Consider the following 27,256-nt stretch of genomic DNA (forward strand, 5'->3'; position numbering starts at 1 on the left):
TAACTCGACACTGAATTGTTACTGATTATAACATGTGGCAATGTTGACATTATCATGGGAAAATGTCCACAAAGGACACAAAGTCACACATATAAACACACACAAAATTGTTTCTCTCCACCCCACACACACACACCACACACACAAAAGAAACAAAAAAAGACAGCAGTGTTTGTCAACACATTCTACTTTATTCATCAGGACCATTCTTTTTACATGAGATGACAAGTTCACAAGTGAAGAGGCAGTTTTAAAAGCTTCTAGTACACACAAGATAAATATTCTTAATAATGAATTCCACCTTAACATTAATTAGCCATTGTTTCACTGACATAAAATATCCAGCTTTGCTAAAAAAAAAAAAGACCAAAAAATAGGAAACAAATAAACAAGTGCACGATCTTTGGTGCGCAAAACTGCATGAAATTTAAACTACACATGTGACCATATGTTTACAACCAATGGACAATGCTGTAAGTCATTGAGTATTGATACACATATCTATCTGCCAACATTGTGCATTTATGGTAGATACCTAGCACACACATAAATATACACAGAATGTGTGTTTGCTGATGTATGCCAGACTTTGGTATGTACTCAGGTAGCTACAAAGCATGAAGAAAGAGATGAGATGAAAGAGTAAAACAGAAAGCAAACATATTGCACCATCATATTGAGCAAAATAAGTTAACAGCTATGAAACACACAGCAAGCTTTTCATCAACCGAATGACATTTCTCATTCTACAGAGATGGATGGTTCACATGAAAATAATTTTGTACGATAGTTTTGAAAGTTTTACAGGTGTAAAGTGATACAGTAGTGCATGCACATTAGTGTACATCCCTATACTGGCAGGAAAGAAAATCCTGGCATGTCTAGCCATAATATGAACTGCCATATTGAATAATCCAAATCACTAATTGACAACATTCTTACAGGTTCTTCTACACGAACCCAAGCAGCAAACAAATTTAAAACAAAAATTTTAATACATGATGTCACAGTATATCTGCATTTGCCATGACATTATTGGTTAACAAAATTTTGCAATGGAGTATAATTCATGAATTTGCAATTCAACCCAAGCAGCACTTTGCCACTGATATTCAAGGTACTCATTCCTTACTGACAAAGACTGTTTTATTTGTAAGTACATTGCCACATGCATTTTGATTGAAAGCAATAGGGGGGGAAAAGTCATGGATAAATATTCCTTGAGGTCATGTTTGTCAATGCCTTGGTAACACATTATCTAAGTGAACCACATCTTTCTGATGGCATAATCAGGTTTGGCTATCACAATAAAAGAATAACCAGCAAGTTACAGGTGCAGCTTCATCACATGGCGATGAAGAACATTGAAGCACAGTGAATTTCTCTTTCATATATCCTCCCACAAATGATAAAATTCATACATAATTTTTTCTTTCCTTTTTTTCCCCCTTGAATACAAGGAATCATAAATTGCAGCAGTTCAGCTGAAAACCGAGTGAGATTGGACACATGAAGAGAAACTTTACACCCTCCCTTCAATATTGACACATGATTGAATGAGGCAGCCCCTTGTCTGTTTAATTCAGCTGTCTTTGTCACATGGGTATGATATCTCTTGCAAATGGTACGCCTCATTGGTTTGTGAGCTACACATATAGCATCACTATTTTCACTCACTAATACAAAATTCTCATTTGGTTAGCTTTCTTTCTGAGAAAACAAACAAACAAACAAACAAACAAACAAATACACAAACTCCAAACAAACATCAGTTTGATGATTTTCTAAAGGATAGCTTGATAAAAATCAGTTCTGTTGAATTCATGGGAATGATTTGCAACTCTTGATGCTACTACCTGAGATTCAAATGAATTCAGAAATGGAGGAATGGCTGCTTTAACAGAAAACAACTTTCCATGTAAGGGGGACGCACCCCTCTTCAAGGTTTTCTTCAAGGAATGTGGTAGTTTTCTGAGAGTATGACAATACATGCAAACTGAAATAAACGAAAGCCAGAAGTGAACCAGTTGTTTCCTATCAGGAGCATGATCTCTCATGATCTCTACGAGATGTTAGGAACGATACATCACAGCGAAAAATTAACTTAGATATCACACTTAAACATGAAACATATTTGATGGGGGACAAAAAATGTAGTACTATGAGTAAAGCAGTGAAACACAAAGCATTACTATAAAAGTGGGAATTTTCGCGGTGTTAAAATTTTCGCGCATTTCGCGCAACCAGAAACTAGAGCGAAACTAAAAGCCCGCGAATATTTTTGCTTGCCATATGTTCCTGTGCGTGACGTCTAGATTCCGGAATTAAAAACACGCGAAACTCTTGTGACCCGGCCAAGCGCGAAAAATTAGTCGCGCGAAAATATCCACTTTTACAGTACACTAATCATGCAAGGATGAACCACACCTATTACAAATCAGGAGAATTGTTACATTCATGTTACCTTTGAAATGGCTAATTAATGTAAACTAGTACTGAGACAAATAAAGCTACTGTAACGATCACAGCATAAATTGTACTAATGCCAATATGCCCTCCACACAGCTACACACAAAGCCCCACCCACCGTTAGCATTAGAGATCTCGTCAAGAAGTTCCCAAGGGGAAAAATGTACTGGCAGCCAAGTATATGGTTACATGAAAGTGCACATAGAATATTCATAAGAGGATTGGTATTTCAATATTTTGAGAACCAACCCCTTTCCTGGGCATAAATATGTCTTTTCACATCGGCAAATGCATAATTCATCTTTTTGTTTTGCTTTTTTTTTTTCATTTTAAATGAAAGAACTTTTAATTACGTTTGACAGCTCAGCCAGCAGAGTGAATAAATGTCAATTTGGCATGAAACTCTGACACGTTACAACTTTCAGCACTGCTCAGAATATACATCTCTAAACACACAAGCTAATTTCCATGTTGCATATTCAAATATCAATATATATAGTATCTCTATACACTCCTATCATACAAAACCTATACAGACATCCCACTCATTCCTTCAACAACAACAACGAAAAAGAATAGAAACCCACACTTACATATGTTACACTTTACAACATGGCAACAACTCAATGAAGTAGTCTGTATTAAAGTTGTGTGAATAGGGTTGACTTCAGCACTGTGAGTTTGAGCACCCATAAGATGGCCTATTTGAATAAGCATTTGATTGCCTTCACATTTTCAATGTAACTGTCACACAAAGCCAGCAACTCTGTGAAAGGAACCATTTACGAACTTGTAACCACCGTTTTGTCAAGGTAACTTTTTTGATACTAGAGCTTTTTTAAACAACATATACTTGTACCATTGGCAACATCTCAAGCACACTTGCTGCAAGTGGTTAACAAATCATTTAGTTTGTCAGGGGGCAAGGACTGAAGATACCCCACTCTCGTGTACAAGATACCCATTTTTCGTTACACTTCAGACTGGATGCACCTCCGGTGCCCATGTGCAAGTTCAGGCAGAATCATCGGGTGCATTGTAATATTACGGGATGCGGGTCTAGACAAGAGTGGGGTTAGACTGGGCATAACTCAGATGTAGGGGTAGAACAGTACATCAAAGCATCAAAACTTCGATCAGTTTCTCATTCTGTGCATGCATTTGTATTAAGATGTATAGAAGTATGTTGTGGTAGTGGGGGTGGGGGTGTGGGGGGGGGGGGAAGGATTGAAGGGTTGGTGAAAAGGCCCCAAATATTATCCTGACATGCCACCACCGGTGTTCTATGCCATGCCCGTGGCACTCTTTAAACTAGTGAACATCAAAGGGGTACAGTGTATAATTAAGCATACAACACAGTTACAACAGAGCTGCTGGAAAACTAAATGCATACACACAAAAACAACAGCATGAAACAAAATATTAAACAATTTGGAAACATCAAGGCTTTTCTCCTATTCAGCACAAATGCAAACACAGGTAAACATTGAAAAGAAGAAGAATAAAACATTTGAATAGTCTTCTTCCTTCCCACAAAAAAGCAACATATAAGCAGTGACATTTTGGAGCACGATAATGTAAATGCCAAGAAAATCTTTAAAAGGTTTGATTTTGTGATTGACTGCAAGCAGAAGTACTTGTGTGTTATAAAATGCTGCCTGGGAACTACTTCATTCTCTTGGTATTTGAAGAAACACTGACAAATGTTCCTTTAACCTTCGAGTCTGTACGAAAACATATATGAACTCTTCTGCAGTCTCTTTTCCTCATTTTTTGAAATGTGTAAATTGGTGGAGTTAGATTATGTCACATGGATTATGTTCGAATGAGACGTAACATGGTGATTGCAATGGTATTCTGTCATACAGTCTGGCTTTCAAATTTCAAAGTACTGAAGTGATCGCAATGTACTGACACAATTGAATTGCTTTTCTGAGAATACTTGATCAGACAGGAGGGGGATGGGTGAAGTTTCTATTCACATGAGTCTCTGGAGAGCTTTTGCTATCAAAAGCAAGGTTATCCCAAAATATGTGAGTCAAAGATGCGAGGCCAACATGTCACTTTATTGGAGTCCTGATAATATTTGAACATTTAAAAGAGCACATGTGGGTGTGAATCAGAGAAGAAAGAAGTTTTAGTGGGTGTGAATCAGAGAAGAAAGAAGTTTTAGTTTGTTAGTACCACTCCAATCTAAAGCCATTAGATGAACTTTCTCCTCGTCTGACAACCCCTTGTGAAATTTCAGAAATATACTAATGATTATTTTCATCCCTGAAATGTTGAAAGTACTGTTAATACTGTCACATCAAAGAGGTTGAGACTTGAGTTAATCTTAGTTCATATCAAAGAGAATGAGATTTGAGTTAATCTTAGTTCATATCAAAGAGAATGAGATTTGAGTTAATCTTAATGTACAGTGATCATATGTGGAAAATTGATAAGAAGACCTCCACAGTACATCCACCACACCAGCACAGCTGCACAAATAACAATGTAAGCCGTTCAATGTGTAATATTGTGTTCAAGGGTTTGCCAACACACATGTTTGAGTTGCTTTTGACACAATTTAACCTCTTTTTTTTTTCTTCAGAACTACACATACATCAGCTAAGCACAACTGCCAGCTATTTTGGGCTTATTGCTACCACAATAATCTCATAATTTAGCTGTTTTTGGTCTATATCGTGCATGTGTGAGTGTAAATGACAGTTTGTCATCTCCGATAAGAGGAGATACAAGGGGGAGGGGAATTATAGCAACATCTTTTTTTGTGTCTGGTGTTTATTCAATACACAAATATTGGTGAATCTCTTTACAATGTGTAGGTCCCATTATAGTAGGCCATGGCTTTTGTTTTTTAATGCGAGAGCATAACTACCATGAAATTGGAATGTTCCAGTGAATGCATTTTTTTTTAAACGCTTGTACATAATGGTCAAATGATACGATATCACATGTATCAGAACATGTACTGAAGATGAAGAAAACAGATCTTGGGGATTGCAATAACCTGCGAGTTGTCACTGAGATGTTGGTTTACAATGAGAGAATGAGCTCTAAATGCCACCTGGCTCATATGTACTGTTTATCCCTTAACTAACCTGCTTGCCGGTTGAGAAAAGCTTTTCAAATTTTGCATAACAGTATTCTGAACCTGGTTTCTATTTTTTCATTTTGCATCAATATTATACAAAAAGGCTAGCACCACGTTGCGTGGTCCCTGAATGAATGGTTTGGATTTGGACTGGTCAGCAGGATGGACAAGAATTCATGCCCTTTTTTGTTTCTGTTTTGATGTGTCCCTGGTTGCTTTAATCCTAAACAAAGGTTGGTAATTTGTGTGAGTCTCATATTCAGGGACAGGGACAGCGATAAGCCTCCACACTAGGTAGGCTCGGTAGAACAGTTTACAGACGGATGGTGTGCAGAAATCTCCAGTTAGTAGACAGGGTTGGCCATGTTGCTCTGCAGTGCCTCGAACAGCGCTTCCAGCTCGTCCAACTTGCCTTTAGTTGGCTCACAGCCGAGGACGAACTGGCTGTTGTCTTCTTCGAGCTGAAAGCTGCAGTCGCTGGCCGCCTCCTGGGGCTGAACGGGGACAACAACGCATTCCTTGGACTTGGTGCGGAAGTAGCAGGCGGAAGCCTCCACGCGGTACGTGCCAGGCGTGAGGAGGCGCCAGTAGTCGCCGTCAAGAGCTGGAATCAGACAGGACAGACAAGTGTTTTATATTTCATATGTACATTGCAGAATGCGATGGATTCACGACTCATCACATACTTGAGGCAAGCACGAGCAAGTCAAACTACAATCATTACTGAATGTTGAAAATCCACCACAATGTTCCACTCTCATAACGAGAAAAAACACAATGTTCTTTCACCCGTTGAGGACAGTTTGATTTTGCTTCACACGCATATTCCACAGACGCTTGCCCGAGTACACTCGGGACTCATCCTCAATGGGTTAAAATATGGTTACCATGGCAACACCTGGTATGGCACTGACAAATATCATGTCTCACACATCTACATCTTGAAACCAACACATGTGACAAACACTGTTTTAAGTCACTTCGCAAGGGTTACAGACTGACCAACTTACTGACTGACTGTAACCAAAGTGATTCCTGTATAAATAAGCTCCTTTAAATCTTGGTTTGGCAGGGGGTGTAATACCCAAAGTCACCTGAGATAAATCACCTGCACAAACCTGCATGATCATATTGCATGTAGATTTGAAACAAATAAGAGATATAGGAATGTGCGGCACTGCATTTGGAATCACTGACAGGATGACATATCTTAAACATGACTGTGTACAGCCCTTTACAATCAAGTAAATGACAAATGTCTACTTGGCAACACTGCATCTGCTAGAACGAAACTTCAAAACTTGACCTTAAAATAGACACCAACATAAGAAGCCATCTACTTTTGTGCTATTATGCAACCCAAACAACCACATTTTTTCCCCCTTTGCATTAACTATGACAAACCCCTGAATCAATGGCCTGAGAATTCAAAAGTTGATGTCATCTGCATTTTATAGATCAATGTCAAGCACTACTTTCTGTCACATGCAATCAGAACAGTCACTGCAAATAGTAAAGGGCACACTCCAGCCTGGTAAAGGCATAACTGCTAAATCAGTCTACACATGGGATGAAATCCGAAGTGAAACAAGCACTGTATTCATTGATTTGATGCTACCAAAAACATGCTGTGCACACAGACTGTTTACGGGCATCTCACTAGCTGTGGCTCTCTACACATTCTGTTATAGCAATTACAGTGACAAGAAATTAAAATGTACCAATACCCCGAGTATTATAATTGATATATTTAAAGAATATACATACTTGAGACATGCCCTCTGCAAAATATCAGAATTTTATGTCACTCCAATTTCTATCTATTGGGGTTTAAATGTAAATTCTAAAGAGTATACAAAACCAAACACGACTCCAAATAGACTAGTCGATCACCCAATTCTTTCAATTGAGTGATCCCGCTATCTATATTTTTTATAGGCCCTCCCCCATCCCCAAGTCTGGCACCTTGCCATCGTGGGATTTTTGTTCTTTTTTTTCTGTTCTGTTTTGTAAAGATGGTGTTCACACGCAGTCACTACTTTCTCCTGAATGTGCATTTTGTTTTGTTTTGTTTTTGTTTTGCATTTTTTTCTGAATTCTCACAGTGCGCTACATGCTCTACTGGAGCATACGCCAGTCACCTGTAGGCAGGCACCATACCGCGAGCAATAAACGGCAGGTAGTTTCTTCTACCACCACTACTTTTACTGTCAAAAAATACTTGGCTTTGTCATTATTGAACCCAAAAAACAATCTAATATAGAGATGAGTACCTTGAAGTGACACATAAACAATATACAATCGACATATGAGTTTGATGTTTTTACAAGTTTTACACATGTTTTTCACATATTTGATAACATATTTGAGCATGTTGCCAATTCCAAGGATGTCGCACAAGAATTTGACGATGTTGCAGCAACATCCTCAAACCTCTTGTGGTCCACTCTGCTTGAACGATGGTGATATGCAATGCAATGCATGTGCATGATCAGCTAACCGACCAACATGGAATCTCAATATCATTTGCAAAAAATTGTACGTGTATAGCTAGAATGTGCACACTTGAGTACCGGAGCTTACAGAGCAGAATTTAAACGTGTGGAGCACAAGCGCCAAATTGTTACAGAGACAGGATCTGATTTATCAAAATATGCATACATTCATGGGCCATCCCAGGTGAATTATGGCTGTTTTTCTGTGTAATTCCAGCTGTACACAAATTTGTTTTCTAAGGTACATTGGTACATTTTAACTCCAGTCTAGTATCTGTGGACAGGTACCAACCTGAGGTGATGTCGTGGTCGATGTAGTCATTCTGCAACTTGGAGGTAATATTGTAGACCCTGATCCTGGCGTTGGGAATCCCGACATTGTTCTCGTCGAGCACAACTCCCTTGATGCCAGCATGTACCTTGTCATCGCAAATGAAATAATATGCTTTTCATTATTCTAAACACAAATATTGACAAAAGGTATCTATATTCAACGTGTGACTTGCACAAGCCAAACTTTTGAAGTGTAGACAATGACACATAATCAAATGGAGATGCAAGTTTCAACAGAGAGCAGGGCCGAACAACAAATTTGTTGATGTTGGAGAATGGAATATTCTCCCTTCAATTAAAGGTAAAAAAAAAAAAGAAGAAAAAAGTTTCCATATGCCTGCAGCAACAGTCAATTTTTGTTCTGAACGCGAGAATATTGCGGAAACTGTACTTGCGCTGAGTGCACATCATGAGTGTGTAGTGCGCAATATTTTGCTACTTATTTCCCGTTGTGCTGCTTACGTTTGATGTTACATGTTGATTATGAATGAATATATGAATGAATGAATGAATACATAAACACATGAATGAATGAATGAATGAATGAATGAATGAATGAATGAATGAATGAATGAATGAATGAATGAATGAATAGATGGATGGATGAATGGAATGGATGGATAGATTAATGAATTAATTAATCAATCAATCAATGAAAAATCAAGCAAACAAATGAAAGAATGAATGAATAAAACAAGAAACCACAAATATTATCCATAGAGAGTGTAATTACCTGCTGCATGTAATCTAAGAGAGACTGTTTGTTATCCTGCCAGTAGTCTTCAAACAATTCAGGATGGCTGGGGAACTTGATGCATCCCAACTCCAGGGTGATCTCAAAGCAGTTGGTGTGGAGGTAGTTGTAGTCTTGCATACCTGGTGGTGGAATGGAAAAGAAATGAGAAATGGCACACAGGGAAATTTGGTCTACAGAGCATTACTACACTAACAGTATCTTTACATAAAGTTTGTGACAGTCTCAATTCTCACTTATTTCCAATCATTCATAATATAGCCTAAAATTTGGCTCACTCGCATCTGTGTTTATTGCACATTGGCATGTGCATGAGTTTCACACTGAACAAGGAAAAGTAGAAATTACGCGGTGCGTAATATATGTCCCCGCCGGAAGTGGCATTTAGTAGCAAAATGTACAATATAGGTAAAAAGATGAAGGTCAAAGGTCAAAGAAGTCAAAGGTCAAAATTCTATGTAAAAGTTTTGAAGCCCTCACCTAGTGCCATCACATAAAGCAAACGGAATCGAAATCAGGTTAGAAATGGCGAAGGAGTAGCATTTTGTAGCCAATGTACAATATAGGTAAAAAAATCAAGGTCAAAGGTCAAAGAAGTCAAAGGTCAAAATTCTGTGTAGAAGTTTTGAAGCCCTCACCTAGTGCCATCACTTCAAGCAAACGGAATTGAAATCGGGTTACAAATGGCAAAGGAGTAGCATTTTGTAGCAAAATGTACAATATAGGTCAAAAATCAAGGTCAAAGGTCAAAGAAGTCAAAGGTTAAAATTCTGTGTAGAAGTTTTGAAGCCCTCACCTAGTGCCATCACATAAAGCAAACGGAATCAAAATCGGGTTAGAAATGGCGAAGGAGTAGCATTTTGTAGCCAATGTACAATATAGGTAAAAAAATCAAGGTCAAAGGTCAAAGAAGTCAAAGGTCAAAATTCTGTGTAGAAGTTTTGAAGCCCTCACCTAGTGCCATCACTTCAAGCAAACGGAATTGAAATCGGGTTACAAATGGCAAAGGAGTAGCATTTTGTAGCAAAATGTACAATATACGTCAAAAATCAAGGTCTAAGGTCAAAGAAGTCAAAGGTCAAAATTCTGTGTAGAAGTTTTGAAGCCCTCACCTAGTGCCATCACATAAAGCAAACGGAATCAAAATCGGGTTAGAAATGGCGAAGGAGTAGCATTTTGTAGCCAATGTACAATATAGGTCAAAAATCAAGGTCAAAGGTCAAAGAAGTCAAAGGTCAAAATTCTGTGTAGAAGTTTTGAAACCCTCACCTAGTGCCCTCAATTAAAGCAAATGGAATTGAAATCGGGTTACAAATGGCGAAGGAGTAGCATTTTGTAGCAAAATGTACAATATAGGTCAAAAATCAAGGTCAAAGGTCAAAGAAGTCAAAGGTCAAAATTCTGTGCAGAAGTTTTGAAGCCCTCACCTAGTGCCATCATATAAAGCAAACGGAATCAAAATCGGGTTAGAAATGGCGAAGGAGTAGCATTTTGAAGCAAAATGTACAATATAGGTCAAAGGTCAAGGTCAAAGGTCACAATTGAAATTCTGTATAGAATTTTCAAAGCTCCCATGTAGTGCTATCATATAAAGCAAACAGAATCAAAATCGGGTTAGAAATGGCGAAGGAGTAGCATTTTGAACATTTTGATCACACACGGACGCACACACGGACGGACGGACGGACGCACGGACGGACACACGGACACACACACGTACGGAGCCCGTTTCATAGTCCCCTGCTCGAACTCGTTCGGCGGGGACAAAAAATCCCAATGCAACTAAATACCAATACAAGCCACATGCCATGTGTAAAGTTCTGTGTGTGCATGTGTGCATAATATTTAGAAGGTGCTGTTGAATGAGGACTTTGGTAGGAACATGCACTGGCTACTGACAATAAGAAGGAGCCTTCTACAAACTGTAGCTTTAACAGAAAATAAAGGCCAGACAGGAACAGTGCATAAACACAATTTTGTATTATTATTTTTTTTTTCTTTAAGGACATGGGTGACAGCGGAATTGTGAATTATTACTATTATTTTTTCAAAGACAAATAGTGACCTTAATGTCAGGATTTAGCCTAGGTAACCAGGTTTTTGCTCATGGGACTACACACAGTCATAACATTCTGCTGATCGAACACATATTGTAACATAAGATTGGCTCTTTTGAAGTCCAATAAAATGTGAGTGAGCCTCATTAATTTCCTACAGTGGTGCATGATAAGATTCAGCCCATTGCGGTCTGCTGTTGGTACGAACACTGACTCACAAAACCATTAAAGGTTCAACTTCCTTCCTATTGTCTGTGCTGGAAGCAGCAGAAATTCTGCTTACGTGTGACAAAGCTTGTGATATATACCTTGGGCAAGAATAATTGTTTTAGAGGCTGTTTCCATTCACTTGGTTACAGCTATGAGAATTGCTGAAATAAAACACTTTTCATGCCTCCATTTTTTCTCCCATCATCAGCACATAACTTAGATTTGTTTAGTTTACATGACGATTAACGCAATTTTACACATTTGCATTTTCCCGATTTAGATGTGAAAGGGGATGGTTAGTAACTGATCAGTGGGAATCAGTTGGAATGCTGGGGGATGATTGTTTCAATCCTTGTGGGATTCATTTAAGAATAAATTATATATCTATTGTTGTGTGAAAATTATTTGCTTCAGAATGGTCTCATATATTCAAGTAATGTGCAGTTTAATGTTTCCAGGTTAGCATGCCTGTACAGTGACGGGGCAATCGTTCACGATTAACTGCTCATTACTTTAATATGAGACCATTCTGAAGCAAATAGTTTTCACACAACAATAGATGTATAATGTACTCTTCAATGAATCCCACAAGGATTGGAACAATCATCTCCCAGCATTCCCATCGATTCCCACTGATCAGTTACTAGCCATCCCCTTTAAGTTTTGAAAAAGATTTGACCAACATGTTGCCTTGATTTAATTCTTGTCAGTGACTCCCCAAATATCAGCAGATAGCTCTTTCAGTTTACACTAAAAAAGATGGACTGACTTATTCCAGGGCTCGACACTAACGGTGGCCCCGTGGCCCGGGGCCACCAAAAATGAAAGTCGGGCCACCAAATTTCAAAAAAGGGCAAATTTGGTGGCCCGCCTTGGGCCACCAATATTTTTTGAAAAGCATGTCGATAAATTCGTAACTTTTAGCACCGGAAATTAGCAGTTAGATTTCTTTAAAGGATGGATGGAAAGGACTGAATGAGTGCCTGAGAGTGAGTGTTGTGAGTTTGTTGAGGTTTATTTATGAGAAGATATGTCTAACTTCCACTTCTTACTATAAAACTTACATATTTGACTCATTTAAAAAAAAGAGCTTTTTATGTGTTTTATTGGAGGTTTTTTCGGGCCACCAAATTTTTCTCGCGGGCCACCAAAAATTTGAAATTGACAATTTTGGTGGCCCCATCGGGCCACCAAACAAAAAAGTTAGTGTGGAGCCCTGCTTATTCAATACTATATTTGACTGACAGTGCATTTCATCAGACAATAGGATATGAAAAAAAAAAATAGTAGACTACACAGGGCTTTCCCTAAAAAGAACATGCAGGTTTCCTCTTTACAGTGCAAATTTTGATTGTATTTCCTCTTACACTCCTTTTGAGCTCTGATCATGACTACACAGCCCAAAGTGTAATAATAAATTCATCCATGCAAACTTTGATTGGATTTCATCCAACACTCCCGGATCCTTGGCAGGCAAACAGAATGTGGGCTTGGGAGCTCCGCAAAACACAATCCAAAGAGCGACATGTTCATCCAAATATATATGTCTCCATCAGTAAAACATCTCAAACAATTCCCACACTCGCACGAGAAAAAAATAATTACAGGCTGGGGCTTGGGCAGATGACAAATAAATATCTTGTCTCTGGTAGCTGAGGCAAACGATTGATACATTCTGGCATTCCTGCATTCCTGCTTGTAAGAACGCATCTAGCAGTCTTAACCCTTTGAACCCGAAAGGCCGGAAAACCGGCCGCGCGCAGAATGTGCAAATACCCTAAAGGCAGGTATACCGGCCAGAAATCATGTGACTTTGATAACTTGAGTTTTAACTGTCAGGTGACCCCCTAAATAGGACGCCATCTCACTACAACGATGCGGAGAGATTCTTCGGTCTATACTTTCGTTGATTACGGTTTGGATTTGCAAGTTTTGAGCTATAAAAATGGCAAAAATATGCTATTCTGCAGAGGAGGCTCGTGCGATAATCCTAGGTGAATCATCTGGTGATTATGAGGAAGCTATTGACAAGTCATATTATAGTCAAAGCAGTGATTTTGAAGATGAAACGGACACAGATAATGAGCAAGATGCTGCACAAGGTAATGTACAATCTCAGCCGGGTACCAGCGGGGGAAATAGCAGCTGGGATGCCGTTAGAGCTGGAGCTGGAGGTGATCATGTTAGTGATCGTCGAAGTCAAGGGGGCGTGGCACAGTCAGGGAGTGAGGTTATTGTTTTTATAGCTAACGTTACTAATGCTGATTATCATTATGATTATAATCATTATTGTCATACTGAGCTATTATTGCAGCTCAAATAAAATTGGAGTAATCATAACCACACTTCACAGACCTGTGGTTATTTGTTTTTGTTGTATTTTTTGTATGTATTACCAATGTATTCAGTCATTTAGCAAAATATGCTCAATATGTGCAAATAATGCAGGGTGAGGGTCACGACCATCTCAAATAATGCGGGGTTCAAAGGGTTAAAGGGGAAGGCTAGTAACTGATCAGTGGGAATCAGTGGAAATGCTGGGAGATGATTGTTCCAATCCTTATGGGATTCATTCAAGAGTTCATTGTATATCTATTGTTGTGTGAAAATGATTTGCTTCAGAACGGTCTCATATTCAAGTAATGTGCAGATTAATGCTCCGTCACTGACCAGGGACGCTAACCTGGAAGCATTAAACTGCACATTACTTGAATATGAGACCATTCTGAAGCAAATCATTTTCACACAACAATAGATATACAATGAACTCTTGAATGAATCCCATAAGGATTGGAACAATCATCTCCCAGCATTTCCACTGATTCCCACTGATCAGTTACTAGCCTTCCCCTTTAAGATTCAAGGCAGGGAACACTACGATATTCTTGAGTTCTGAAAGTCAATAAGAACTTTCCCTGACCTCCTTTCAGTGGGTACCAGTCAGCTCCATTGGTGATGCCGTCAGTGAAGATATCATTGCCACCCTTGTCGCAAGACTTGCGGTCTGGGTCAGACATGATCGGGTGCACCATGGAGTAGGCCTTGGCCAGCTGCCGGAAAGTGGCGTCGTCGGCGCAAGCTTGGTAGTGGGCCCTGTCGTCCACGCTGGAATCCAAGGGATAGTTGGCCACGAAGTCACCCCCGTGGAGGTTGGCCGAGAGGCAGAAGGGGAAGCTGTCAAGCCACTCCATGATTACTTGTGTCTCTGGCTCCAACTTGAATTCGTTGTTAATAGAGAATAGAATCAAATAAAAAGCAAATAAACTAAGGGCATGACAAGGGTGAATAAAGGACGAAATCCAAATACATGCACAGTATGAGAATTGAGGGATTCCAGCAATATCAATACAATAGAAAACATCAGCAAAGTTCGAGGAATATTAGATAATCTGTTCAAAACTTATGAATTGTTCCAGTTTTGGTGGAACAATGGCTGGAAGAGCAGGCTACAACACTTTGTGACATTATGTTTGGCTAACAAAACAAAGACAATAAAGATATTGTTTTCCATACATGTCATCACAAAATGAATAGTATGATGTAGTTCGCTCATCCAGTGATGGCTGCACCATAACTTTAAAAATTCATAACTTTTGAACGGATTGTCCAGTTTTCCTCAAACTTTCACTGATGTGTTCTTCTATAGTATGGCTGCATTCACTCAATCTATGTGTACACACTAAGTGCATTTGGATTTCATTCCCCTTTAAAATGAAACTGAAGTCGCCTGTCCTATCATTTACTTTTATATCACAAAGAGCTCAGTTGAACACAAAGATCAGTGAGAGTTTGACTGACATTGAACAAAGAATAAGTGAGCTATAGAATGGAGATGATTCACAAAGAATAAGTGAGTTACGAACTGGAGAAGATTCACGTGTTTTCCTTATCCAGTGATTCTGGTCAAAACTGCAAATGAATATCGGATAAGGTGATGATGATGTAGCTTCACAACTTCCATTACATAATTGAAATGTCATAAAATCCCTCCTGGGGCAATGAAGCAACAAGAAATATAGCTCTGCCCCTAAAATATCATCACTTACATTTAAAATCTTTAACAGCTCTAGAATAATTTGATGTAAAGGATATTTTTTATTACCCCCCCCCCCATTTTGCTGTTGCTTTTTTACTCTTTTTCCCTTTCTTTATCCCTCCGTTGTTCCTCATCTTGTTTGATGTTGCCTCCCTATTCATCCTTATCCTACAATGGTTGCCTCTTCCCCCCCCCCCCATGGTCATCCAGATCATCACTGACCCTCCTCTGCCTTTTGTCTGTCCACCCTCCTTTAATCCCCCTCCCTTTATCTGTTGGGCTCCTTGCCCATGATCTCCAACCCTCCCCTTTTGTTTTCATTGTTCTGTGTCCCTAGCCCTCCCCTGACTGATCTTGTTGTGCGTAGTCCTTATTTAATATGTGATTGCTGTCCCTGCCTGTTTGTCATTTTGCCCCTGACTAAGATTCTGCTAGGATCAAAAGCTCAGGCCCCCTTTGAGTCCATTTTGTTATCTTTGATAGATTTCATGCACGCTAATACAAGCCTTGTGAGGTGGTTAGGGAATTGTAACCAAAAAGAAAACTAAAAAAAAATACAAATGAACAAAACTACATACTTGACTAAGCAAAAAGCCTAAAGAAAATTATAATCAAATTACTATGAACATGATGTTGCCAAAAGATGCAAATTACTGTAAAGAATATTCGCATGTATTTTAATTTTCGCAAATTCAATGAGAGCAGAGATCTACGAATTTAAAATGCACACAAGATTTCTTGCTTTCACTATATGCATTGAATGCCAGAGGCACTTCACGAAAATTTCATGATGTGAAAATATCATGTTTTACAGTGTTCACCGAGACGATTTTATCACACTGATTTTGTGCTTCAACATGGTGAAAACAAACATATTGACTAAGCAGCTCTATGTAGTAGCATGGCTCACTGACTGATTTTTTTTTTCCTTCAAATTCTGCAAGCAAGAGTGGGACGTACAATACATCCTCAGAAACACATTCATCATGTATCTTGATCATCACACCTGAAAATACTGACTCCAATTATCTAGAAATCAAACCCTACATGACAGACAGTAGGTTTATAATGACATACCCTTCCACGGATACTGGAGGTGATGTGGTTGTTTTGTACTGTGTGCTCAAAAAGTATCCTGTCCAGGTCAGGGAAATTGCGATTCAGGTCCACTCCATTAGCATTGGCACGGCCAATGGTCCAGGAATTTTCACCAGCCCTTATCATCTGGGTTGACATCGGCATAAACAATGAAGTGAAATTAGCATTGAATGTTGACCACTTTATTGATCGATTGCTTGAAATGGTTCACTGATAATAACGTCCTTGCAGCCAAATGCCAAATTGTGACAGTTTGACATCGAATGAATACAAACAAAACGCACCCACATAGCTGAAAAAAAATATCAAAGTACACATAAATGTTCACTGCAACTGATTGATAAATTGCCCTAACTGTTACCTGGATGTAATAAGCACCAAAATGAATCAGTGTTTGGTAGTGGCCATGATAAAAAATAATGGGCATACATATTGGGACAGGATTTGAATACATGTACAGCTTCTTGATCTTGAGTACGTGTGTCCACAATTTTTGTTAAACTCAGTAGGGTGATCGATTACTGATTAATTCAGTGCTTATTACGTTGATGCAGGACAATTTGTCAATCTGTTGCAATAAAAACAACTTGATGCAAGAATTTTTTCTATTTGAATTTTAAGTTCAAACTGAAATACATTGTCTGAATTGCTCCATAGAATAACAAATATATCATACTGGGGGGGGGGGGGGGGGGGGGGTTGTCCCTAGAGGGTATCACAGTTCTCAATTGCCAGCTCAATAGATGGCTAGAATTGTTCATCGCCATGCGTTGCAAATGTATTGCCCTGAACAACAATAACTTTCAAGTGTTTAAAACTTCACTTGAGACATGGAACATCTGGAGCAGTATTATTCTGCTGGGGTCGAACGTCAGAATGCTAGAACGCCATACTATCATCAAAAACAAAATATTCACTCAGATTTTCCCTCCTATGACCAAATTTGAAAGAAATCCACAAGGAAATAAGGTCATCACGAAGTGCAAATTATACGCAATGTGATACCACAGCAGCAGCGTAGTGTCCTCTGCATCCACAGTACTGTAAAAGTGGATATTTTTGCACGGGCAAATTTTTGCGCTGGGCCACAGAGCGTGTTTTTACATTCCGCACAATCAGGAACATTACAGCACGCAAAAATAATCACGGGGGTTTTTTTTCATGCTAGCTTATGGTTGCCCGAAATGCATGAAATTTCCACACCACGAAAAAGTTCCACTTTACAATATCCTGCTAAAACTTTGTCTAGGGGATTGAAGAATTTCTTCTTTCTTTTAAAGAGAGACTCACAGAGCTCCACACTGGCATTTTTCTCTGGTGGCTCGTTTGAGATATTAAAATCTTTGAATCTGAAATTTTGGTAGCCTGGGAAAGAAATGTAGTGGCCCGAAATAAAAGTAACATATGATTTTTCATTTCAATTTTTAGCTGCCTGATTTGGCCACAAAAAGGAAACCTTTTTCAGAAATTTGGTAGCCCGACATCAATTTTTAATGGTCCCGGGCAAATGAGCCACTGCTAATGTACTGCCCTGGACTCATCTTGCAATTATACCGATCATTTTTATTCAGGTTTTTGTTTTTGTTCATTCCATCCAGGATGAGTGCAAGGAAATGACAACTAGCAAACTATTAACCCGCTGAGGACGAGTTCCGAGTATACTCAGGCAGGTGTAGATATATGGGAAATGTGTGTTGTAGCAAAATCAGTCCGTCCTTGGGTTAATAGCAAACGTGGCTGGGTTGAGCTCACCTCTTGCAGGGCAGCCTCGTAGCCATCTGGGTTCATTGAGGGCATGATGTGGATGCGAGTGTTGTCCACCAGCCATTTAATGTCGGGGTTCCCTGCGTTGTACTCCTGGCAGAGGTACCGGACGAGGCGCAGCAGCATCTCGCGGCCAACGACCTCATTGCCGTGCATGTTGCCGACATACTTGAACTCTGGCTCCCCTGCACACAAACCAGAATGAGACAGCATGTTAGACACATTCACAGTCACAGACATACATTGTACATTTGTACATTGTTAATGGGCTCTCTCAAATAAGAACGATGAGTTAACATCATAGTTAAAGCTTCATCCAACAAATATTTTTTATAATCCACCTCTGCAGGTTTTCTTTTTTCAACATCATTAACATCTTCTACAATTTATCATCCTTTGAACTGAACTGATTCATGTGGTACTGGTAAGAACTGGGCAATGAGGACTAAAACAATTTTACATTGTATATGATCCTGCATCACAAAATCAACAAAAAGTTCAAGGGCAGATACTTATAAAAACAAGGCAAGTGCCAATATGTGTCTCCCCTATTCACACAGAAGAAATCAAATTTGTTTTTGTAACTCCCGGAAGTTCATTGACCCACCTACAACCTTTGACCTTGTGGTGACCTTCAACTCCCAAAGGGACATTTACCAGCCAAGTTTGGTCACAAACAGACATAGGGATCAAAAGTTATGAGCCATAATCGAAATGCGCCCGCAAAAACTTAACATCGGGCCCTAAAAGTTATTGACCCCTGTCTGTGACCTTTGACCTTGTGGTGACCTTCAACTCCCCAACGAACATCTACCATCCAAGTTTAGTCACAAACAGACATATGGATCAAAAGTTCTGAGCCATAATCAAACGCGCTGTACAAACTTTAACATCGGGCCCTAAAAGTTTGTTGACCCCTTTCTGTGACCTTTGACCTTGTGGTGACCTTCAAATCCCCAATGGACATCTACCATCCAAGTTTGGTCACAAAGGGACATATACATCAAAAGTTATGAGCCATAATCGAAACGTGCCGTAAAAACTTAACATTGGGCCCTAAAGTTCATTGACTCCTGCCTGTGACCTTTGACCTTCAGGTGATCTTCATGTTTGCAAAAACGCGTAATATTGTATACCGGTAATCACTCTCCCCTCCCAGTTTGATTGAGAATGAAGTCCTCAGAAGAGAGTTATTCAAGTTTTTGTGGCGTTAAGGATGGATGACGGACGGACAGATGCCGCAGGCGATCCCTTAGTCTCCCCGCACCTCTGTTGGGCTCAACAAAAAGCAGACTTCAAGCTTTAAAATGATGTACATTATGAGTTTTAACTCAATTCAGATGGAATCTCCTAACCTATCTAAACATTTGGGAGAAAGCATACACTCTGGAAAAAATGTGAACTGAGAAAAGAGGCTATAAAGTGAAGGGTCTATTCAAGTGCTTAATATTTACCAAGCCATGCTGGCCGTGTAATGAGTAGGACATAAAACAGGATGTAAACTTCCATAGCAACAACAATGAAGAGATTATCGGACTATGCTGAAATTGAGCACGCTCTGTCCATGATTAATACATGTATCAACTTTGAAAGCAGCAGCATCATCCGTTCAAAAGTTATTGAACTGTTGAGGACGGGCTAATTTTGCTACAACACGCATTTCAATAGACCCCATGTACCCGAGACTCGTCTTCAAAGGGTTAAGACTTGAGAGTAAAGAGTGTGTAAAGGGTTTTTATGAAATGAAAAGGGGCCTGTAAGACATACCTAATCACATCATTCTACACTGTACATAAGCAGTGTTATAGAAAAACTGCTAAAAATGCACTTTCCCATTTGTTTATGATCCTACACTTGAAATAATGTGGAAGATCAGCTCTTTCAAAACACATAAAAAACTTAAGATTGACTGGGTTGACCCATTTAATTTTTTTTTGAGTCCATATGTATTCAAATCAAGCGGTGCGACTTTTTGTTGGTTTTGTGATGCACAGTCATATCAAATATACTATGTTGTGTCTTGCCTGAGAGCACAATCCCTGCCGCTAGAAGACTTGAACTACAAGATGTAGGGGCCTAAAGCTTAATTAGTGAATTATTATAAACATACATGTTTATCTAGTTGTCAATCACAGCTGATTGCAAAGGAATGTTTAAAATCTGGTCAGCATTTTTTCTCACAGCTGTGAACAATAAAAACTGCAGGCTCCAGCTTTTCTAAAAGCATCTAAAGTTGCACTTACACATGTACACGATTTCAGTAACAGTAGTACAAGATGACACCACAAAATCGGGAGTTTTATATCGTGTTTCACAAACAAAGCACTCTTGTGTGTTTCGTGTCATGTTTCACTGGGCAGTTGGGGGATGAAAACCACAAAACTGTACACATGATACTTTACAAAACATGTACATCATATACTGTAAATGCCAGTTAGCAAGGCATACAGTACAATGTATTTCATGAATCAGGAATTCCCAACAATTTCATGACTGAGTGGTTAAATTTTGAGAAAAATTATAATTTCTGTTCACGGCCCAACCCAATATCTTGGTGCAATGCTGAAAACTTGATGTTGCTGTCTGCTCTGCCTACATTTCTACATGCATACACATACTTTTGTCATATCGTACACATACAGTAGTATGGTAAATAATCAAATATGGGTTACTGAACGTACTAAACATTATACTATATCAATACAGCTGTGCAAGCATGGAGTGGGTGAAACTGAACTCATTTCAAAATTACTTGTATTGGCGGGACCATCTGCCACAAGGTTATACAGTCTCCAGTGTACTGAAAAAGTGAAAATTTTCGCACATTTTGCGAAAAAGAAACTACAGTGTAGGCCAACAAGGGACCCAAGGGTCTTGCGCTCACTTGAGTATTACAAGTTCACCTTTCATGCATTCTTGCAGACATTGGAAACTCAGGGCGGGGGCAGCTTTGAGAGCTGGGGGCATGGTGTCCATTTGCATATTCCATCGCACTCGTAAAAATACTTGCCAAGTACACTGTACTTTAAAGTTGGACTGTGCAGTTTTGAAATACAAAAACAAAAACAAATACTTTAAAAGCTCTATCACTTCTGATTCTACAGTATTATTGAATATAAATGTAATTCCTTAATTTTGTGGTTTGGGCCCCCTGGGACCCCAAGAGGAGTATGGTGCCAATTCAAACACACTGAGTTCCTATCCCCCAAGGAATGACACTTGCCAAGTTTGGTGAAAATCCATTATAGTGTTTTCAAGAAAAAGATGAAAATGTACAAGTTAAGCCCACATTTGGATCCCTACCCCTGAATCTGCAGTGAACAAACTTGAAAATACTGTCATCAATGTACTAATTCGATATTAACTTGGCTTTATCACTTCTGGTTCTTGAGAAGAAGATTTGTAAATATTCCTCTCTTTTTTTTTTGGGGGGGGGGGGTGGGGTGTTGGGCTCCCTAGGGACCCCAACGTGAGCATGGTGCCCAGTTGAACAATTTGAGGTCCTGTAACCCTCTAGGAATGCTACCTACCAAGTTTGGTGAAAATTCACCAGGGGGTTTTCAAAAAGAACATGTACAATCTACATGTACAATTGTACATGTTCTCAAATGTTCTCAATTGGACCAATCCAATCCCTCCCCCTAACCTGTGTCCCAAGGGGGGGGGGGGGGGGGGGGGGGGGGGGGAGAGCACCCCTGATTCTGGCATGTACCAACTTGCAACAACAGTCATCAATTTACTACAATGTATGTATTTCATCAGAGTATTGTACCTTAGCTCTATCACTTCTAGTAGTTCTAGACAAGAAGATTGATTTTTTTTTTCTTTTAAAGATTCCTTAATTTGTGGGGTTTGGGCCCTCTCGGGCCCCCAGGTGGGGCATGGTGTCCACTTTTTGAAGGAATTGAGATTCTATCCTCCTAGGGATGACACCTGCCAAGTTTGGTGAAAATTTTTGCTCGCTACATGTACATGTACACATACAATGTATTGTATGTTTAAACACATATTTATTATGATTCAGTGGAATCAAAACATCAACTTCATCTTACCAGGATGGGCATAAAAAAAAAAAAAAAAAAAAAACACTGGTGTGAAAATTTGCAACATTTGTATCAATTTTGACAAGGACATTACAAATACACTACAACTGTATGTACAATTGTACAGCACTTTTCTGTTTCCTAAGTGAAAGCCATATCAGAAGATGCTACAGCCATTTACATTTGTACTTTTACATAACTGAAAAGCTAAATCCACACTGTTGTAGCCAGTTTTGAAAAATTTCAAACACAGCATTACCACTCAGTTTTGTTTTTGTTGTTGTTTAAGTTCATGGTGCTTTTTCCTCAGCAAGAGAGAGAGAGAGAAAAAAAAATAATCAAAAATCTTTACATAAAGGCATTTGGAGTCATGTTGCAGTTGTGATACCGGTACACTGTATATTACTTACATTGCAGTAGTATTGCATTTGGGATCAAAGGTTGAATTCATAACCTGTCAAAGCACATCGTATTATTTATACATTTATGTAATTACATTGTAACACATCATTTTGTACTTACAATATTGCATGTATACTGTACACATGTCGTACACTGTGTATATGTACTTGATATCCTTGACAATTCTCATAAGATATTGATCAATGTGTACTGTACCTGCTACTTGAACACGTACAAATGACAATATATAGTACATTGTACATATTGTATAACTTCATGTATTGTTTGTATTTCACGGCTATTACAATTGTACACTGTGGGTGTTGACCTCAATTGTTCATGCTTACTGTACTCCATGAGAGCTTCACAAGCTCAGATTCCAGACAGAAAACAATGAACATACATTTGTACAGGTAACAAAGGGCCTTGACTTGCATTATCCCCATATCCCTAGCGTGCTTTTAAAAAGCGACTGAATGTTGGCATGTTCTGTTTGCTATTATACATGTAAGTACTGTAGTTCACACGGAACACACAGAATATTCATACAGCTAGAATACACAGATGGACAGCTGTACATGTATGGATGGAATTTGCTTGACCTCAGTTTAATTAGCTGAACAATTAAATGCAACTGACAATGGCTAATATATGAAAAGTTTGACTGCAAAACAACTTAATTCCACTCTCCTGTAATTGAAAAAAAAAACACACAAAGAAACAAACATTGGAAACAAAAAAGATAAGAAGAAATTGTGGGATATTTTCAATAACTGTAATTTCAAAATTATTTCTTGTGATGAACAAGGAAACATGGGATATTTTCAATCATACATTGTACATTGTAACTTCAAGAATAATTCTTGTAATGTTAACAAGACAGATACATTGTATCATGTGAAAGGCTTTATTTTGCTCTATCTGATGATGAACTCATCATTGAAATGTTCGAAAATGGCATTTTACTTTTACCCTGTTTGCCATCTCACTCTTCATATGAAGCCTGTTGCTATAGATTGTTACTAATCCTTCATCATGACAATCAAGTGTCATACTGGGCACACTACTAGTTGCTATTGGTGTTACTGAATTGGCCGTATCAAGAATACTCTGCAAAGTTTTTGTAGGTAGGTTCCATGACATTTGCCCCTGCGACAAATTTGCTCCCATGAAATATCTGCATGTTAAGCCAAACATAACCCCTACCCTGGAACATAACCCTAATCCTTATCCTCACATTGAATTAAAATGATTATATTTAAAAATCTTAAATCTTAACAGATCACACCCTAATGTAACCCTAACACTCTACTTTGTAAATCCTTGGAGAAAATAAGACTGAACCAATTGTCTCAGGAGCAAATGTTCAGTCATCTTGTAGTTGTACACTGTAGTGTGTGCGGGTGTGATTTTTGAGTCAGTAATAATACATGTAATTTAAACAATCTTTGTAAATGGACTTTACAGTATCAAGTTGTGGTGGAATAATATTGTATGAACAATAACATTGTACATTGTCACTGATCACTATCATTATAAATATTTTCATCATTACTATACATTTTTGTACATGTCATTGTTATTGTTACAGTGAGGACAATGAGATCATCATCAGTAGCCCTACTACTGAGTAAGATCGTTGCCATTATTATTTCTGACATCATCATTCATATTATTACATGTGTAGTAGCGCAGCACTTGTCTGGCACCTGGGATTCACTAATTACAGTAAAACATACAAACTGTACACATGCTGCTAGCAATTAAAGGCACATAGTCCCGGTAGTGTAGAGGGCGCTGTTGATGTTACTGCCGATCATCGTTAGCATTGATACAAAGATTGCCAAAGTTGAGCTGTCATCAAGAGTATCTAAAGCGCATAGGTGTTGCTACATGTATTAGTAACGTTGCCTTTGTCGTCTTCTATGCGCATCACGCAGTCCGTAGTAATGCCAGGATGTGTACATAATTTATGTGCTTCTTATTATAACATCACAAAAGAAGATGGCTTAAGCTGTCATCCCCCTCAGCCTAATCATGAGCCGAACTGTGATCAGACCAATGACTACAGTGGATCGGACTTCTTCGGACTCGGGGAAATGGGCTAAAGCGTAGGTCTCTATAGGAAACTTGCGCCATGCGCCCGTGTACGCATTTGACTAAACCACCAGGACCATCTGCCTTTAACAGTGACTGTTTGACCTTCAGCCTTGATATATCGGAAAAAAGATAAGACACATGCTAATTTGTGCAATGAGTTGGTCATCCCTTATTTTTTGAAGAGTCAACACAACTTAACTTATTGGATCAACTAAATAATATTTTCTTGAGTTGATATCAGGCCTCTGGCTTCCATGAGGTAGATGTGCATGCATTAAATGTATTGCACCACTACTAGCCCTACTGGTAGAAATCTGTACGTATGTGTAGGTCTGTAAACACCTAACAAGTAATTTGTATAATGTTCTATCCAATTTAACACAGATGCATATCACATAGTTTTGGTTGAGACCTATAAAACTTCTTTTCTAACATTTTTAGGCTAGATAATGCAAAACTTCTCATGAAATATGAAAGAGCATGTAATTCAAAGAGGAATTCAAGGTTTATTTGATGAAAATTGGTTTTGAAATGGCCGGGCCGAGATCTCCAAAACACAGTGATTATTCAAAAGGTGGGACCCACCCTAATTACGATGACTTTGTTTCACTTTGTCTTTGAATGTCACAGCCATTCCAATACCGATTTTCATCAAATTCCCCCTATATTGTTGTCTATGCTCTGCCTCTGTACTATTTCATAAGCGGTTTCTTGGTATCTCACAAAAAGTTAAAAGCCCAATAAGCAATTCCCTTTTTTAGGTAGGATAGGAGTCCAGCTACAACTTTTTATTACCAGATTCAGTCCATCGTGGCATCACGCTATAAAAGAAGATGATGGCGTAACAAACAGCTAATCACAAGTTTGATACGATTTTAGGAAGTTGGAGACATGTGCTCAATTACTGCTCATACAGCACAAACATGTATGAGGCGAATACAGAACTTTGAGTTGTATTAATACGTGATGGAAATGATTTTACATGAGTGTGTATTGCCATGTAAAGTATACTAGTAGTCCATATCCATCCACGATCACGACGGGCCATCATCATGATCACTGTGGATGGCGCTACCTCAACACGAAAATAACATAATTCTACTTCAGATTCCAATACGAGTATCTTACCGACTTCATGAACGCCAGGATTGTCTGAAATAATGATAACCATAAGTTTTCTGCCATCTCTGCTGGTTCCATTTGAATATAAAGTGGTAATAGACGGGCACTCTGCGCGGGTATCTGACAAAACATCTTCCAAATATTGTTGACCGTAGGGCTCCCACTCTTTTCGTCGACTGGCTACATCTTCCATCGACGAAGCTGTTACAAGGAGGAAAGAGAGCGCCGATAGCGCCACTAGAACAGAAAACATTGATGTCATGTTCTAACAGATCTACTTCAGACGCCTTGAAAGAATTATTGGTGAAGAAAATTGGTCCTGACAAATAATTGTAAAGGTTGACCCTGCGTAACAGCTGGCGGTACAATTATGGGTCGCGTCCTCTTGTTCTAGATCTGTCTCCAAACACACACGATGCAACGCGAAACGCGGGTGGGTACAGGTACAGGTACGTACGGGTAAAGTGGTGATCGCATCGCTCGTATTTTGTGTGCACGGAGAATCGGGAACGGAAAGTCAACGCAGTGCACCAGCAGATGCGTCGGGTTGCATGCATTCATAGGATAGGAGCAAGACTGGTACCGTTGGGGGTGGGGTAGGGTCATGATTATGCTGACGTACAGATTTACGTCAGTGACGGCGACGACGAAATTAGAAATACATCGCAGATGGTTTCTCTACGATCTATTACTGTCGTTTCAGCAGCATTACTCGTCGATCTTGAAGTTATGCATTCTATATATATTGCTATTATTGTGCCTCTCTATACGCCCAAACCCACAAATTATAAAGCCATTAACTTGTATGAGTGAGTATCAGTTTATCGACCATGTTTTTCGTGCATCATCATGAGATGAAGAATTACCATGGTATCCATGACAGGTAGAAGGGGTGTTTTGTGTACAGGCCTACTCATAGCATTAAAATGTTAATATTTATGCATTATATAATATTATATAAATGACACAATTGAAAGGTGGAGCAAAAAAAAAACAGTTCTGGTGCCACTTCCGGGTTTAATTAGCTGACAAGCAAAAGAAAAAGGAAAAAAAACCCTCTCTTGCATTTTTTTTTTTTTTGGGGGGGGGGGTTTCTCGTACCACTTCCGCGTTTCATGGGCTGATGACAAGGTGGGGGGGGGGGGGGGGGGGCTTCTGCGCAATTTTCAGATTCAAATATCAAAAGCTACCCCGGTGCCCCCCCCCCCCCCTCCGGCCACTGAAAGAGATGAATGAAATTATTGCCAATTGGTATTTATAAAAAAATTTCAAATAC

General features: G+C 39.0%; 1 protein-coding gene across 1 annotated transcript; it reads right to left on the reverse strand.

The window, feature by feature from the left end:
• Positions 1 to 4,614: 4,614 nt before the first annotated feature.
• On the reverse strand, positions 4,615 to 26,406 carry LOC139720583 (carboxypeptidase D-like). The gene is made up of 7 exons (XM_071631930.1): positions 25,987 to 26,406; positions 18,302 to 18,498; positions 16,529 to 16,675; positions 14,336 to 14,630; positions 9,128 to 9,270; positions 8,354 to 8,480; positions 4,615 to 6,170 (listed from the first exon to the last, which is right to left on the reverse strand). Exons 1-7 carry the CDS (start codon positions 26,240 to 26,242, stop codon positions 5,911 to 5,913), a joined length of 1,425 nt encoding a protein of 474 aa, XP_071488031.1. The 5' UTR covers positions 26,243 to 26,406; the 3' UTR covers positions 4,615 to 5,910.
• Positions 26,407 to 27,256: the final 850 nt, after the last annotated feature.

This window comes from Diadema antillarum, unplaced genomic scaffold (assembly GCF_040938485.1).
Source record: "Diadema antillarum isolate AM-2024a unplaced genomic scaffold, OU_Dant_1.0 scf00000129, whole genome shotgun sequence".
Classification (NCBI taxonomy): Eukaryota; Metazoa; Echinodermata; class Echinoidea; order Diadematoida; family Diadematidae; genus Diadema; species Diadema antillarum.